Genomic DNA, 17,663 nt, shown 5'->3' with positions numbered 1-17,663 from the left:
TGTGTTAAATGCATTTACATTTGTGGGGCCAACTGGAGGGGTGTTTCATCAGTGATTTCTAGCAGCCATCTCATCAATGAGATGGAGATTTTATCTCGATAGTGGTGTAGCTCTCTGTGAGTGGCTGACAGACTCTTCAGAGGTCTTTAATCCAAGAGCACCAGCCATTTAGGCATGAGGAGGATTCTCTCCTCTCACAGTTCTAGGGAATGCATGTCTGAACTGGAATGATTCTATATCCCATTAACAAAAGCCCTAGAGGGGAATCCCTGGGTGGCTCAGTGGTTTGGCACCTGCCTTTGGCCCAGGGCGTGATCCTGGAGTCCCGGGATCAAGTCCCTCCTCTGGCTCCCGGCATGGAGCCTGCTTCTCCCTCTGCCTGTGTCTCTGCCTCTCTCTCTCTCTCTATGTCTATCATGAATAAATAAATAAATAAATCTTAAAAAAAAGAAAGAAAAAGAAAAAAAAAAAAAAACAAAAGCCCTAGAGAACACGGAATAGTTGGTCCAGCCCTAATGCTACTTTTGAGATCAAGTGTGCAATCATCTGAGTGCTGTTCCACAGAGACAAGACATGTCCTGAGAGCGTGTTTCTAATAGTTCGAAAGTCTTTTCCCTAGGATCTAGCAGATAGTTAAAATTGCACCTCTGTCCTATGAAATGATCTGAGTTATATTACAGAAATGGCAACACCAAGCAACAAGTTTATTCAAAAAATTTATAACAGATTAAATGCTTTGGGGCTAAGTAGATGACTTGATTTGATTATTTTGGCCATTTATGTATAGACTAAGTGTTTTCTGGAATGACTAAATGGTAGAAGGCTGTTTCCCATTCAATTTGCTACTTATTCTTCATCTAAAATAACAATAAATCCTTTTTAAGTAAAATACCAAAAAAAAAAAAAATCAGTTGTCATGCTGAACCAAATTAAATGTAACCTTCAAATTACTTCATAAAAACATAGTATAAGTCAATAAGAAGAAATGTAATATTTAAGAAAAGTATTTTTATGTACTTTAACATTTTACATGTATTATGCTTATTGCAAATTCATCTTTAATAGTGTGTTATAGGTCAGCCTGGGTGGCTCAGCGGTTTAGTGTCGCCTTCGGCCCAGGGCCTGACCCTGGAAACCCAGGATGGAGTCCCAAGTCGAGCTTCCGGCATGGAGCCTGCTTCTCCCTCTGCCTGTGTCTGCCTCTCTCTCTCTGTGTCTCTCATGAATAAATAAATAAAATCTTTTAAAAAATAGCGTATTATATTATGAATTCAAGATATTTTCTATACTTGACAATAATTAGAAGGTACTTCCTTTTTTGGTGGTAAGTCAGAATCTTTTTATTCCTTAGGAAAAATGAACTAGCAAGGTTCGGTTTTGAAACCGAATGTACAGACACTTCACAAAGTGAACAAGAAAATAGATTGGGAATATGATTTAAACCTTAGTATCTATGGCTCTGTTTTTCACCTGGCAAACATACAAAATGTGTTAGCTCTACTCAGAAATGAAGCTCAGCATATGGATTAATAGATCTTCTACATGTATGATATTACTTATGACAAACACAGAAGATGTATTTGGGGCAGTTTTTATTTTTTTAATTTTTTATTTTTTAAAGACTTTATTTATTTATTCATGAGAGACACACCCACAGAGAGAGAGAGAGAGAGAAAGGCAGAGACACAGGCAGAAGGAGAAGCAGGCCCCATACAAGGAGTCTGACACAGGACTCGATCCCGGGACTCCAGTATCACACCCTGGGCTGAAGGTGGTGCTAAACCGCTAAACCACGGGGGTGCCCTGGGGCAGTTTCTAAAAACACGTACCTTTTGTGTTTAAAGTTTCTTTCATAAAATGCCCACATTAGTTTGTGGTGTTTTCATGTCTTAATTTATTGACTTCATACCAAAACATACGCAAGAATCGAATCTTTATTTAATAGTTGTCTGTGCTGTGAATGCCCTCGCCCACCATGTGCTTAACAAGGACCTCGGTGACATTGTTGGCGACTTCAGAGGCTTCTACAGGCAGCTCACAAGTGATGGGCAGCTCAGATGGGTAAGGGGCCTATTTTAACAAATGCTTCTATAAGTAATGTTACTAAGATCTAAGATGTCCTTTGCACCAAATGTGAAAACAGAAACAGGCTTACAATTTTAAGGTAAAATATGGTATTAAGATAAATTAGGGCTTCAACCATTTAGACAGTGTTTTGAGCTAATTGATTCCTTTCTGTAAGACTTGAATCTGGACATATTTGGATCCTGGGAGCCTTACGGACCTCCTCTCCACTCTACTGCTTGAATAGAAGAAGTGTTCTAGACCCTCTAGAAGATAAAGTACTGATCGGGCATCCTTTCTAGAGGAGAGATAATGTGGATAGTCCTGGATTTGGGGGAGGAAGTTATTAAATCCAGAAACATAAGAATAAAGTTAAGAAGATGGAGACCAGGGCACTTTTACATGTATAGGTCTATATTTTGAACCCTAAGTTTAAGGCATGAAAAGAGTGAGGCTCTAGAGGAAAGGATTTTATCACAGTAAGCTCAGTCCAATACCCGGGACCTTACCCTTGTCTCCTGACATCAGCTCTATCTTTTGCTACCTTTGCTCAGTCTCTTGTCCATGCATGGAGAAAGGCACAAGGGAAGACACTTTCCATATTGCCTTGGATTTTATTTTGAACTTTCTGCAAAGCAAGTTGAACTTGCTTATAAAGGCATTCCCTTGAAGAAGCTCCCACAGGCCAAATCTGGGACAATTTAAGAATCAACATAAATACGTTAGTAATGGCTTGTAACTCATTGAATAACATAAGAATCCATGAGTTCATTTAGGTCTTAAGCAACCAGGAAAAGCTTGTCCTTAGAATACAAACGTACTGTAAAAGGAAGGATAATGTTAGACAATCACCGTATTGCAAATATTGTAGCCATAATTGATCAAGGCAAGAATCACCAGTGGATGCCCACATTTGGGGACAGTATTAATCTCCTTACTTAGAAAGGGAAAATGGTAATCTCCAATAGAGCAGCCCAGTGGACACTGACTTATCTAAGTGCTGAAAGATAACAGCCCTAAAAAACAAAATATTATTGCCTACTGAGAATTTGTGCCAAAAAGTATGACCTGAATCCCAATCATGAAGGAACCCCAGATCAACCCAAATTGAGACACTGTTAAAAGCCAACCAGCCTGTGTGCTTTAAAAATGTCAACAGCATTTTTAAAAAAATAAAAATTGTTCCACATAAAAAGAGACTAAAGAGGACAACCGAACACAATATGTTAATAAAGTACATTATTGAGACATTTGGCAGAATTTGATTATGAACTGTCTTTTAAGCAACAGTATTCTATCATTTTATCTTCCCCAGATTTGATCATAGTACTATTATGGTTATGTGAGAGGATGTTTTGGTTTTTAGGACTTACACCCAGAAGTATTTAGGGTCCAAAAAGCATATATATCTGCAAATTAAATGGTTCAGTAAAATAAATTTTATTTTATATTATATATATTCTATTTATATATGTGTGTATGTATATGTATATACATATGCACATATGGGGGGAATATACAAGAGCTTTTTTGCTGTTCTTGCAACTTTTCTATAGGTTAGAAACTATTAAAAAAAAAAAAACTTAACCTCTACATGAGCTTTTACTGATGCCTTCTAATTCTTGAAATGTGTCCCTGGCTAGGAGACCTAAATACCTCTTTCATTTCTAAGAAGTTCTGGTGTTTTGCTTCCTAACCAGATCGGTCCTGAGAAAGGTGTTGTGCATCTGGCTACCGCAGCCATTCTCAACGCTGTGTGGGACCTGTGGGCCAAGCAGGAGGGAAAGGTAACTCATCAAAGGAGCACTTGTGGGGCTCTGTGGAATAATCCAACACGTGGCAGAGGGATAAACACTTCCTCTGTGAGCAGCCATCTGAAGACAAAGGACATACACAGAAGGTCTCCAAAGAAATATAGAGAAGTGTTTGATTCTTTTTCTCCTTGGCAGTAGTTAGGAAACTATAGGAGTAGGTTTTAAAGGGCTGAGAAAGAAATGGGTTAGGAGGCAGCATTGGAGACCCTGGCATGCAGGTGGGCCAGGGGCAGGTGTTTGAAATAGGAGGTTGTATTTACTTTCAGGAAAAAAATGAGTACTTTACACACATTTTATAATTCTTTTTTTTTTTTTCCAAGCCTCTGTGGAAGTTGCTTGTTGACATGGTAAGTAAATTCTTTAACATTATAATGTTAAATAATTATAATAATGTTGTAAAGGAGATGGATTTCATGGATTACTTGCCTTTTGATAATCAGTAAATATATTCAGGATTGTCTTTAGATCACTGTCATGATGATCAAGCAAAAACCCAGTAAATTCTAATATTTGTTTTCTGATATTTGAAGTAACAGCTGACTGTGCTCACACAGTGGTCCAAGGGAAGCAGAGTTTAGGTCCTGCCTCCTACTCTGTGGAGTTTTCACGCATAGTGCAAATTCCCTGAGCCTCTGTTTCCTGACTATGAAAAGGGGATAGTCATTACTTACTTCCCGAGAACCTTAAAGAATTTGTTTGAAGACCGACTGATAAAAGTGCTTCCTGAAAAGCAAGAGGTTATTATTAACATGTAATAATATAACATAATGTAATTGTTATATTAGTATATTATTAAGATATCATCTGGTCACTTTGAATTTAAAAGAAAGTGACAGATCAGACTGTTGTAGTCTCCACTGTCTGATTCCGGAAGGGAAGGAGCCAAATGCTAAAGATATGCACCTCAATGTTTCCTTTATCCTTGGCATGTTTCTGGCCTGGTCGAGCACCTGGCATCTGAAGAGGAAAAAAGTCTAGGCAAGTTCAGACCTAGGCAGACCTGGCTTTGAATCTGGGCTCCACCACTTGCTTGCAGGTTGACCTTGGGCATGTCACTTAACCTCTTTGAGCATCAGCTGCCTCAGGGTGATGTCTTGTGTGGTTGCTAAAATTCTGGTAGTCAACAGATGAAGGCTCTGTTATTATCCGGCATTCCACTAAGGAAACACAAAAGACCACCATGGTCTTGCAGGCTGTAGGTGGACAAACATTGCTTCTTCTCTCGGAGCAAGTAAAAACAGGAGGATGTCACAACATCTGACATGGATGCAGGTGGCATGGGGGCCCCATCCAAAGGGGAAGGACGTGAGTTATCTTTAGGCTCAAGGTCAGCCTTTCAGACGTGTGTAAGAGGCAGCTTCCAAAACTGAATGATTTGCGGGCCTCTAGAGAGATGCCTTCATTCTTTTGGATCCTATTTCCTGTTTCAGTAGGGGCCAGTTGTCTTGATAGAGTTAGAATCTCAGCACTGAAAAAGCTTTCACGATTTTTAATAGACCAGTGGAGTACTACTGGTGACAGTAAAATCTGAGTGGGAGTGAAGCGACCGGTTGCTTCCCAACCATTAGGTTGGGATGAGGAGAGGTCTCAGCCAGAGGCCAGCTGAGGACGTCAGCCCTGCCAGCCTGGCCAGACCAATGGACGAGGGGCAAGAAGAGGTGGGGTGAGAACAGCCAGCCATTGATGGGCCGGGGCCAGGCCGTGTGCTGAGCTGCTCGTGTTGAATCCATTCTGTTCCTGTCGGCGAATTGTCCCAATGTAACAGAGGAAATGGCCCACAGTCAGGCTGCTAATAAGCGGTGGGCACGGGGTTGACCCTGGAGGGCCTGGCTCTGAGACCAGCCAGCCTTCTTGCCTCTCCTGCTGAGCTGCTCCCAGATCATGGTCAGCCCCGGAGTGTGGAGCAGTGATGCACGGAGGGCCATGGGTGCCTGCCTCCTGCCGGGTCCGTCCTCCAGCAGCCAGGTTAGTTAGGGTGACCAGAGCCTAGGTGTCAGGAAAGGGAAGGGACGGGGCAGCGGGGGTGGGGTGGGGTTACAGCACGAGGGCCTGAGGACATCTTGGAAAGGCAGCACTGACCTTCTGAAGGGCTCTACACCAAGGAATGACAGAACCAAACAATTTAACGCAAATTGTGAAGGCCCTTTCCCAGAAAAGGTAAACCCATCCTTAAATCATAAGCTGCTTGTGAATTGTTCTGGGCCTTTCCCCTCTGCCATCGTGATGCCAGGACCCCAGGAAGCTGTTATCCTGCATCGATTTCAGATACATCACAGACGTCCTGACTGAGGAGGAAGCCTATGGTGAGTCATACTCAAATGATGGAACTGAAAGTTATCTGGTACACGCCAATGTACAAACAACATAGTAGCACACTTTGTTTTCTAAAAAAGTGATGACACTTCTTATTTTTTTCCAGAAATACTGCAGAAAGGTCAGGTTGGCAAAAAAGAGAGAGGTGGGTGGTGAGGAAATTTCCTTCATTGTTTCTGCTCTCATTGTCCTTTTGAGCGTCTGTGTCCACTTGGGGTTCATTCACACTGTCTTCCCCAATGCCCCGGGCCCAGCAGCCAGGTCTTCTGACAAAGGGTTGCATCTGGATGAAGAAGCTTCCCAAATGTGACAAAATAGGAAGACCTGCGCTAGTTTGACATCCTTGGTATTTGCATGGTCGTGAATGTGGCCAGAGGCTGGGCTTGGGGCTGGGCACCCTGGAAAGGCGGGATCAGAAGGAGGCTGGATTCTCTGGGGCAGCAGCTTACCTAAAGGCAGTTGTAATTCTGAAGGTCCCTGGAAAGCACACAATGTTGACAAGCACTGTGTTCCCACAGAAGGGCAAATGCTGATGCACGGCTACCCTGCCTACACCACATCGTGTGCCTGGCTGGGGTACTCGGATGACACGCTGAAGCAGGTGGGCATTCAAACCTGGTTTTGGAGACAAAGATATTCCTGATTTTCTGAAATTTTCTTGTTAGCCTTTCTAAATCATTATGGATCCAAGGCCTTATTCCAAAAGTACTTATACTGGAGCAAAGTAAAGCCATTCACATTGCGGGTATGGGACTCTGTGACCTAGTAGGTCCCACCTCGGGTTCTGGAAGGTGACAGCCTGGGATTTGATTTCCAGGCAGAGGCAGCAGTGTAACATTGGGCAGTGTTCATTGAGCCATGCTGAGCCTCGGTCTCCTCACTGAAATGGGGAAATAATACGTATCTTGTGGGTGGTTTGGGGGATTCAGAATAATGCTGTGAGTTTTGTGATACTCGCAGCCCAGTGGCTGGCACACACACTGGGTTCAGCGTGTGATTGATTTATGACTCTTTCCCATCATGCTGTACTCACAGCTGAGAGAAAGACTGGTTTCTGTTTGTTTTTCTTACATCCAGTAAGTTCTGTGGATGCCGCAGAATATCCTAGCTTTGAGGAAGGGGATATAAATGCTCCATTTCTCTTCTAGGAATGTTTGAACAATTAAAGAAATTGTTCCCATAGAGATGAGGAAAGAATGTCATCCTACAAGTACAAAGAGTTATGCTCTGTTGGCTAAGCTATTTGGGTTCTTAATTCACCAATGCCAGGTTGCTCATCTGGTTCATGCTGCGGCCATAGTGTTCGTGAAACCAGATCAGAGACAAGCGGGGTACTCATTAGACCCAAGAGAGTTGGGGCACCCAGGTGGCTCAGTGGCTGAGTGTCTGCCTTTGGCTCAGGTCATGATCCCAGGGTCCTGGGATGGAGTCCCACATCGGGCTCCCCGCAGGGAGCCTCCTTCTCCCTCTGCCTATGTCTCTGCCTATCTCTGTGTCGCTCATGAATAAATAAATAAAATCATAAAAAAAAAAACAAGACCAAAGAGAGCTTTCTGGTGTATGATGGTGGCTCTGCTCCTTTCCCCACAGCTCTGCACAGAGGCACTGAAGGCTGGCTGGACCAGGTAACTTGTTTGTGTGATGATGCATTTCACTCTCCCATCGACCACATGACAGGCTAGCAGTGGAGAGGAGCCAGGAACAAAAGGCAGCAAGGAGGCCAGGGATTCATCCAGGAACAGGCTGACACGTAGGGACACATGGGAGAGGTTTCAACGTAGGCCAGTCTCTTTCTCCAAAGATGAGATGTGAATCCTATTTAGAATCCTAGAACATCAGATCTGAAACAGACCTTGAAGATTGTCACTTTCAAGCATCAGTCTAGCATAGAAATCTGTTCTTTACTGTCAGTAATAAGCATTGGTTCAGCTTCCACTTGAAAATCTGCAGAGGCAGCAAGCCTAACTTGTAAGGTGCTTTTGCATGGATTGAGGGCTCCATGCATTAGAAAGAGCACAGTGGGGCAGCCCAGGTGGCTCAGCGGTTTAGCGCCCCCTTCAGCCCAGGGCCTGGTCCTAGAGACCCCAGATTGAGTCCCACATCAGGCTTCCTGCGTGGAGCCTGCTTCTCCCTCGGCCTGTGTCTCTGCCTCTTTCTCTCTCTGTCTCTCATGAATAAATAAATTTAAAAAAAAAATCTTTAAAAAAAAAAAAGGAAAGAAAGAAAGAGCACAGTGTGTTAAAACCTTTCCCTTCCATAGAACTTCCAGTCACTGGTTCCAGTTTTCTGTGGCGTCTCCAGGTGCCTCCTCTTCTCCTCGAGTGGCAGTCCTCCCCATGCTGTTCTCTCTAGACCAACTGTTGGCTCTTCTCTCCTGTCTCTCTCCTGTGTGAATATGGACCCCTGGACATCCGAGGGTCTTCCTCTGGATAAATGGTGATTGTCATTGGCCCCCAAACCTACCACAGTCCAGGACACAGTTGGACCATCATCTCGTGATGTGGTGGTCCCCATGAGCCTCTCGGTGTCAAATCATTTTAAGTGCAGTACGAGTTGTATAAGGAGGAGCCTGTGTGGATGAGCCCATGGTGTGGCACCTGTCAGTGTAAAGTGGTAGCATCTGCCTTTATTTCCAGAAGTAAACAAAATTAATTATTTTGGAGGGCTTTCAATATTTTCCCCTGAGGTTTTTTTTTTTCTTGGAGTCTTGTTTTTGAATGAAGAGAAAAATCTTAACATAAATCTTGGATGGAATTGCAGCTCTAAATAGTTCAGAGTGCTATAGTTTTATTTCATGGAAGAATAAATCTCTCTCAGTGGCATAAATTAAAAAAAAAAAGAAAAGTCCATGTCCTGCCTGTGGTAGTTCACCTGCAGTGGCTCTCTGACCCTCGGCCTGGCCTCCAACCTCCTGCTGCCGCTTCAAGTGTGGCCTGTGAAACAGGAGCATCAGCATTTCCTGGGAGCTAGTCAGAAATGCACACCCTGCAGCCTCTTCCCAGACCTGCTGCTCGGGAATTTGCATTTTTAACAAGATCCCATGGGATTTCCAGGGTGATTTGTATGGATGTTCAAGTTTGGGAGGCACTGAATTCTTGTTGACTTCTCCACTAAATAAAGAGCTGGGGAGCGAGAATTCGAAGAGGGCAACATGAAGCAGTGGAAAGAGGCTTGGGATGTGATGGATTTGGAATCAACCTTGGCTTTTCCCTTCTTCCTCTGCAAGTACTTGCTGTATGATCATGGGCAACGTGCTCAACCTCTGCAAACCTCGTTTTCTTTCTCCATAAAATGGGAATAATGCTAACTCGTGATTCTCCTCAAAGTTGCAATACCTGGGATTTATAACAGGTGCTCAGTCAGTCTGTCCCTTCCTGCCCTCCATGTGCCCAGGAAAGGTGGGAACAGCTGTTGCCGGTGAGTCACAGAAGGCTGAGGAGTGAGGGTGGAGGCCTCCTGGCACAGAAGCCGGGCATCTGGGAACCGAAGCTCCCATGTGGGAGGGAAGCGGCGTCTTTAGTGCGTTAGCGCTGAGTGGGGGGAGAGAAGCAGCAGATGCCAGAGTGTACGCAATGAGCACGGCTTCTGTGGGCATCGAGCAAAGCAGAGAGTGTCGAGCAATCCCTGAGTGAGGGACAGGAGGCTGGCCTCCCCTACGGTGGTGCCGTCGCCTCCGTGAGGCCGTGCCACGCTCTCTCCTGACGACTGACCCGAGGCCTGAGGTCATAGGGAGCAGAGGCCCGGCTCTGGAGAATATTTGGGCATCAAAACAGATGAAGGGGGCTCCCTGTAAGTGGCCAGCTGTGATGAGGTATGGGAGGCCTCTGCTGCGTCTCATTCTGGGACCGGGTCACGTGAGTGCCCAGCCTCCCGCCCTGGCCGCACCCGAGGCCCGCCTCTCGCTGGGTGGAGTAAGGAGGAGCCGCCGCGAGGGGCTGCTCAGGTGGAGGTGTTTTGTTTTTTTTTTTTTTAATTTTTATTTATTTATGATAGTCACAGATTGAGAGAGAGAGGCAGAGACACAGGCAGAGGGAGAAGCAGGCTCCATGCACCGGGAGCCCGATATGGGATTCGATCCCGAGTCTCCAGGATCGCGCCCTGGGCCAAAGGCAGGCGCCAAACCGCCGCGCCACGCGGGATCCCAGGTGGAGGTGTTCTGTCAGACTCGACTTTCAGCAGGTGGTGGCGCCCGGGTGCTCAGCGGTTGGGCGTCTGCCTTCAGCCCGGGGCGTGATCCTGGGGGCCCGGACTCGGGGCCCACATCCGGCTCCCTGCGTGGGGCCTGCTTCTCCCTCTGCCTGTGTCTCTGCCTCTCTCTCCAAGTCTCTCATGGATAAATAAATAAAATCCTTAAAAAAAGAGAAAAACAGACATTCAGGATGTGACGGGCCGGCTCCTCTGCCCAGCCTCCCTCTTCGCCTTAGTTCTGAACGTGGCTTCCTGCTCCTCACTGCTCGGCCTGCCGCAGCAAAAACTCAGTGTGGGTAGAGATCTGACTGCTCTCCTGGTCCCCCGACTTCGGGCCAGCGGGTGATGTAGCCTTGTTGCCCCTGTGCAGGAACAGGGTCATTTTCAAGTGGCTTGTCTGAGACCAGCGGGAAGAGGGCAAGAGGTTATTAGAAGACATGACCTGTGCGTTACCAGCAGAGGCAGCCGCTTCTGCAGAGAACCCGCATGTCTTTGCCACGTCAGGGGACAGACCCTACTACCAGACCACATTTATTTTCTAGGTTTAAGGTAAAAGTGGGTGCTGATCTCCAGGATGACGTCCGTAGGTGCCGCCTCATCCGGAACATGATTGGACCTGAAAACACGTTGGTAAATGTCCTCCCCTCCCGTGGAGAAAGAGCAGCTTCGTATGAAGCCTGTGTCCTGGGCCAGAATAGAGCTTATTTCAAGCAAGGAGTAAAGCACATTGGGAATTTTAAGCTGAATGTGAGAGGAAGCATATCTCTGCGGTCTTGCAGTGGGCCAGCTCTTTAAACAACAACAACAAAAAGCAACTGAGGGAGCTGATAGTTTTAAATTTTTCCGTTCTGCAGAACTCTTAAGTAAGATCTGGGTTAGGGACTGTTCCTTCTTGCTAGCACGGATACACCTGAGCAAACAGGACCCCCCTTGGTGTCCTGGTATGTCATTATTTGATTTCCCTTAACAAACATGTCCTGCCTGGTTCATCACGTACGCTGCTCTCGGGGAGCCAAGGTTGAAGAAATGCCAAACTTTTCTGAGATAAATGTAAGGATCACGCATTCCTGAGTACATATTTTTATAAGATGTTTCTTATTCCATGTAAAATATTTTTATGAAGTTACAATGAAATGTTTTTGTGAAGTTTTTGGAGGTGTATTTCTTAAGTTAACAAAAATAAAAGTTGAGTCATTGAGTTAGGATCAGAACTGCTACTATTTATACACGAGTTACTGCAACTTTTGTCTAATGGGGCCATCGTTATCCAAATAATTTGTGATGCAGATTGATTCTAGATATATTGTCCTCTGGTCCTCATAGTATCCCCTGAGGGACCTCACACCACCATGTCCATCTCCATATCTGTCTTCTGTAAGCATGGTAATGTCAGGGATGGAGAGGCCCTTTCTTAGCGTCTACCTGGCTTCCAGGGAGCCGGGACCTAGGAGTTCAAAGGTCATTTACGTGACTTACTGTTCTTGACCAATTCCTTAACTGCTCTGCATGTCAATTTTCTTTTCTGTAAACTGAGTTAATATGAACTGCTTCATAGAGTTGTTGTAAACACTAAAGGGGACAAAATCCATAAAATGGCCAGTTAAGTAGGTGCTTCATTAATAGTAGAGTTTGGGTTATTTATAATTGTGCCAAACTCATAGTTAGCAGTAGTCGATAAATGAACAGTGATCAAATTCAGAATTGGTGATGCATGATTCAGAATGTGATAAAATAGTTTCCAGAATAATGAATACTGCAAGACAAATGTAATTGGGTGCCACCTAAGTGAAGATTGGGCCAGAGCTCCAGGGCCATTGAGCACTTCTGGGTCTAGCCCAGGGCACTTTAGGACATCACAGTAGCTCTGTGAGTGACTTGCATCTCCTCCAAGAGCCACAGTTCCAGTCTTGGTGGCTGCTCTTTGGCCACCTTTGTGCTGGCTGCATGCTGGTCCTCCGTGGAGGAAATGTCAGGCTCCCTCCAGAAGTCTTATCAGTAGTCAGTGGCACCAAGTGACAGCATTTCCTCGCTTAGAGCCATAGTCACAAGTCAACACCAGGCAGGCAGACCGCACAGTGAAGGGTCTCTGTCTTCTTGCAGATGATGGATGCCAACCAGCGCTGGGATGTGCCTGAGGCAGTAAAGTGGATGTCAAAGCTGGCTGAGTTCAAGCCACTGTGGATTGAGGAGCCCACCTCCCCTGATGACATTCTGGGACATGCCACCATTTCCAAGGTAGAAAAACTGCTCTTGCCCCTGACACTACTGAGATAGTTAGGTAGATAGATAATTTTTGTTGTTGTTGGTTGGTTTTCTGAAGTGGCCATGACAGATCCTAAAATTCTTTTGCTTATTTCTTTTAACATTTCTATTTATTTTAGAGATAGTATATTGCTAAGAGTTGAAAGGCTGCCAGCAATCCAAAGATTAATAGACATGGCTCCATACTTTGTAACTATAGAAATCTGACTGATATTAAAATATTTTATTCACCCAGAATGAAAAGTGTAGATTCCTCTGGTTGACCCAAAAGACGAGATTCGCTTCGCTAAGGCCAAGGTCAGGCCGCCCCAAGAGAAGGCTGCCTAGAGCCCTCACACCGGGGCACTTCCCGCACAGATCACAGATCCACCCAGGTTCCCTACCTGTCGGGTTTAGGGAGACCCAGATACATCAGAATATCTGAGGAACATCCTTTTTCAGGAAGCGTCTCCCTTTAGCCAGGTATCTGGCGCTGATGTATATAAAGCCAGAATGCCAGGTAATAAATTTATAAAGAGAACTCCCAATTTCTGGGAGCACTAGATTTTTGTATCCTCAGACCAGAGCAAGATCCCTGAGGAGCCACATTAAACCAAAGGCTTTTGGATAAGCGAGAAATCAGGGCAGGTTGTTGATGTGAATATGCGACCATGTCGTCCAAGGAGGCCCCAAGCATCCATCCACAGAGCGCGGATGTGCCTGCCCGTGGCACTGGGCGCGCTGAGTCTTAAGCGTCACCCCTTCCCGGGGAAGCATTCACCCCTACGTAGCTTCGCTGGCCTTATAGTCCACTCCTGCCTGCCTGGGAGCAGACGATCCCCCTGAGCTGACTCTGCATTGCTATATTCTCCCCTACTCTGAAAATGATCACTCTGAGGACAGTCAGTTCCAAGTTCTGGGAGGGACACCTTGGTGTGCCCTGTGTGAAGCTGTGGGTCCTACTGGGGCCATCCTGCTCCATTCCTTTCAGTCCATGAACATAGGAGCTCCTGATGTCGGGCCCTGCGCAGAAGCCTGTGTTTGAGGGATGCCCTCCGTTCCTCCCACGTCACAGCCTCGCTGCAAAGAAAGGAAGACATGTGAATCCTAGATAGGTGGCATGCTGGGTGGGGCCTGAGTCCTGAGAGAGTAGAAGGAAGGTCACTGAAGGGAGACACAGGTGTGGGCCAGGACGGTGGAGCGCCCTCGGGAGGTAAGGCAACAGCTGGTCCTGAGCAGAGTTGCACCAAGGTCGGGGTGACTGTTGGCTTAAACAGACCTGAAAGCTTCTGAGGAGTCGTTCTGAAATGAGAATCTGGTGAGAGGCCATAGTTTGACAAAGACTTTCACCTTGGGGTTCTTCTGGGTCGCCATGCCCTAGTGCTGCCCGCTTGCCCACACAGCAAGGACCGGCACCTGCCCTCCACCCCCACCTGACGAGTCTCCTTGGAAGCTCGTCCAGGCTTCAGCCCTCTGAGGTTTTGTGCCCGTGGAGATGGCCATCCAGTCATTGCATGAAGTGGGCACAGACAGACCGGGGCGGGGGAGGGGGAAGCTGCAGAGACAGCAGGCACAGGCGGGGCCGTGGGGATACCCAGCACAGCTGAGGTACACGTGGGGGGTTGTGGGAAGCACGGGTCCCTGGGACTGAGGATGAGTCCATCTGTGCAGAAGACGCAGCCCAACACTGTGAGCCACTGTACTGTTCTGAAGGAGAGGATGGGATTAAAGATTTGACTGGAAAAAACATGCCGGATGGATTGCGATGGAGAACAGGGGAGTGTGGTACGGGCAGAAAGCAGAGCTAGGCTTTCCCAGTGATCTCGGAGAGTGGGCAGGGAGGGAGAGGGCAGCCCGACGATAGAAGGTTCAGGAACTATTTATTTTTTATTTTTTTAAAAGATTTTATTTATTTATTCATGAGAGACACACACAGAGAGAGGGAGAGACACAGGCAGAGGGAGAAGCAGGCTCCATGCAGGGAGTCTGATGTGGGACTCGATCCCCGGACTCCAGGATCACACTCCGGGCTGAAGGCGGCGCTAAACCACTGGGCCACCCAGGGCTGCCCTCAGGAAATATTTAAAAGGAAGAAATAAAAGTTGATATCTATTTAGTGTCAGAAACATATGCTCTAAAATGGTAGAGTGAGTAAGGCAAATGGCTGGTATTCCCCACTCTGGTTTTTTGAGATAGAGAACTCATTTAAATTAGAGGTTTCTAAGAAGCATATACCAGGAAACTAAAAGGTGCCCCAGGGACCATCCACTTTAACTCCTGATCTGGGGACAAGGAGGCCACAGCTCTGGGTGATCCATGACTCACCTCCGTCCACACATAGAGGCAGGACAGGTAGCAGGGGCGGGGACAACTGGCTCCCAAATTAAAGATTTTTCTAGAGGGAAGTTTTCCTATCTAGTGGTTCAGATGCTTCCCCTGGCGATGGTGTTGGCCTGGGTTCTATCCCCAGTTCTACAGCTTTGTAGCTTTGTACCCTTTGTAGCTCTGCTTACTTGCCCTGCGTCTGTTTCTCACCTGTGAAATGGGGACGATGGTGGCCCCTATCCCGATGGGCTGTGACGGGGAGTCATTCAGTCAGGGTTTCAAACCCCAGCAGACAGGCAGTAAGAGCTCAGATGGTGTTAGCTGTTGGTGCCATTGTTATTACTCCCTAAACATGGGGAGATAAGCTGGGCAGAAACCGAAGGTGCTTGAGGAAGGGGCCTGTGGCATCCCCAGTGGGGCCGGGAAGGGAAGAGCCCCAGCCTAGGTGGAGGGGGTGAGGTGGGAAAACAGAGAGAACTGTGCTGTGTCAGGTAGACTCCAGCATTCTCCAGGTGAGGATTTCACCTGTAGGAGTGAACTCAGCCGGACCTGTAAAGTGAATCTAAGGCCACTCACTGAGCTTGAAGGGAGATTGTTCTAGAAGGACCACCGAAGGGGGGCGGTGGGGAGAATCTGCAGAAGAACGGCCAGGAAGGACATAATGGCAGCGCCTGGACAGGTCCTGGCCTTCTCACGGGCAGACACACCCAGCCCCTTGCCGACCTTCTGTCATTCCTTACACGCCCCACAGCCCCGCCACAGGGACGTTTCCTTCTTCAGCTCTCAGTAATTAAACACTGTAAATATTTTTAAACATTGAGAGCTTCAGTTCAAAGACTTAGGAAAATAACACCAGGTTGCTTTATATTTTATAGGCATTGGCCCCGTTAGGAATTGGTGTTGCCACAGGAGAACAGGTAAGTGTCATCTCCTTGGGGTCGGTGCACATGGCCACCCACTGAGGACACCAGTGTACATTAAGCCCTGTCACCGGGGCCACTTTGGGTTGGGAAGTTTTCATCTCCAAACTTGGGATGTTTTACTGCACATCATTAGAGCCTGGAGTCAGATACAGTCAAAAGTTTATATTTTTTTAAACTTTTTTTTTTAAATTTACTTATGATAGAGAGAGAGAGAGAGAGAGAGAGAGAGAGAGAGAGAGGCAGAGACACAGGCAGAGGGAGAAGCAGGCTCCATGCACCGGGAGCCCAATGTGGGATTCGATCCCGGGTCTGCAGGATCGTGCCCTGGGCCGAAGGCAGGCGCCAAACCGCTGCGCCACCCAGGGATCCCCAGTTTATATTTTTTTGCTACGATTTATATGATGTAAGGCCATTAATCTTTGTCAAGGTATCTAATTAAAATTTACAAGGCAGCAATTTAAAGCTGCTTCTGCAGGGGCGCCTGGGTGGTTGGGCTGGTTGAGTGTCTGACTTCGGCTCAGGTCATGATCTCAGGGTCCCTGGATCAAGCCCCACATTGGGCTTTGCGCTCAGCAGGGAGTCTGCTTGAAGATTCTCTCCCTCTGCCTCTTCCCCTGCATTCTCTCTCTCTCTCTCTTTCTCTCTCTCAAATAAATAATCTTTAATAAATAAAGTTGCTCCTGCAAGGGCATAAGATGCACTGAATGGTTTTAGGAAAGCCAGCTTCCAAATTGAATAAACATTACTGCGTTCACTCTTTGTGCTTATAAACGAAGTCCCAACGCCTGCCAAAACCTGCGGCAGTCCACCCACGAGCAGAGCAGTGTGAAGGAACAGATTCTCGGTTCTCCCAGCAAAAGGAGCAATGCTGTTTAGCCGTGGCTTTCTGGCATCTGAGCCACCTGCTCATCCGCCGTTGCCGTATTTCTTCCTGATGCTCCGCTTTGCCTCCCACTTGCCAGCCGCTCTAACGGTTATTCCTTAATAGATGTCAGGCCGGCGTGACTTTGGTGTGACTCACACCCCGCCACTAGCAGATTGATGAAGCGGGGAGCAGTAAGGTCAGTACTGTCAGGACTTGCTTCGTGCCAGGTGAGAACAAAGAATAGACAGACTCCTGGCTTCCTGAAGGCCCGTGCTGAGTGCCTTGGCATTGGCGCACTGCCAGGTTTGCAGGCCCTGAAAGCCAAAGCTGACTCTTCTGTTGGTTTTATTTTACTTCTGTTTCCAGTGCCACAATAGAGTGATATTTAAGCAACTCCTACAAGCAAAAGCCCTGCAGTTTCTCCAGATTGACAGCTGCAGGCTGGGAAGTGTCAATGAAAACCTCTCAGTGTTGCTGATGGCCAAAAAATTTGAAAGTGAGGGCTGCTCACCAAACCAAAGCTCCACGTCCCGCCCACCGCACGCCTGCTGGTGGGGACCCTCTTTTCAGCCTAATCAGGGAAACTTTGATGATTTTGGTCCTGGAACTTCATCCCTGAATAATAAAGAATGATCTAATCACCTGCAGACAATGAGAAAACCCGCAGGTTTCTTTTCATCCGCCCACCCCCACCCTGCTTGGCATTAAGTACAAATCTGGCTTTCTTGTAGTTCCTGTTTGCCCCCATGCTGGTGGCGTTGGCCTGTGTGAGCTGGTTCAGCACCTGATTATATTTGACTTCATATCCGTTTCTGCAAGCCTTCAGAACAGGTAATGTGGAGTTGACTTCAGGAGTGTCCTGCAGTCCACCCAGACCTTCTGCATCTCTGCTCTCGAGACCCGAGAGCTCTGTCCTTTGCCATGTCCTAG

At 46.8% G+C, this 17,663-nt stretch overlaps 1 protein-coding gene across 2 annotated transcripts in view; it reads left to right on the top strand.

Moving 5' to 3' along the window:
* The window catches only part of ENOSF1 (enolase superfamily member 1), a 29,333-nt gene that overhangs the window by 8,052 nt on the left and 3,618 nt on the right, over nucleotides 1-17,663 (top strand). Inside the window, exons 3-14 of one of the 2 annotated variants that reach the window (XR_008664242.1) lie at nucleotides 1,946-2,061; nucleotides 3,765-3,851; nucleotides 4,199-4,225; nucleotides 6,109-6,181; nucleotides 6,298-6,336; nucleotides 6,710-6,792; nucleotides 7,782-7,816; nucleotides 10,922-11,009; nucleotides 12,480-12,614; nucleotides 15,821-15,862; nucleotides 17,100-17,284; nucleotides 17,465-17,564. Coding sequence is in view for 1 of the 2 variants with exons in the window: in XM_055323896.1 (XP_055179871.1) it covers nucleotides 1,946-2,061; nucleotides 3,765-3,851; nucleotides 4,199-4,225; nucleotides 6,109-6,181; nucleotides 6,298-6,336; nucleotides 6,710-6,792; nucleotides 7,782-7,816; nucleotides 10,922-11,009; nucleotides 12,480-12,614; nucleotides 15,821-15,862; nucleotides 17,100-17,229; nucleotides 17,465-17,564 (955 nt within the window). In the remaining variant the exon portion in view is untranslated. The remainder of the gene's footprint in view (nucleotides 1-1,945; nucleotides 2,062-3,764; nucleotides 3,852-4,198; nucleotides 4,226-6,108; nucleotides 6,182-6,297; nucleotides 6,337-6,709; nucleotides 6,793-7,781; nucleotides 7,817-10,921; nucleotides 11,010-12,479; nucleotides 12,615-15,820; nucleotides 15,863-17,099; nucleotides 17,285-17,464; nucleotides 17,565-17,663) is intronic. The other variant, XM_055323896.1, reaches the window with a different exon arrangement.

The sequence above is a fragment of the Nyctereutes procyonoides genome, unplaced genomic scaffold, assembly GCF_905146905.1.
Source record: "Nyctereutes procyonoides isolate TBG_1078 unplaced genomic scaffold, NYPRO_anot_genome, whole genome shotgun sequence".
Classification (NCBI taxonomy): domain Eukaryota; kingdom Metazoa; phylum Chordata; class Mammalia; order Carnivora; family Canidae; genus Nyctereutes; species Nyctereutes procyonoides.
The sequence above is the reverse complement of the archived record's forward strand: the minus strand, read 5'-3'. Positions and strand labels throughout refer to the sequence as shown.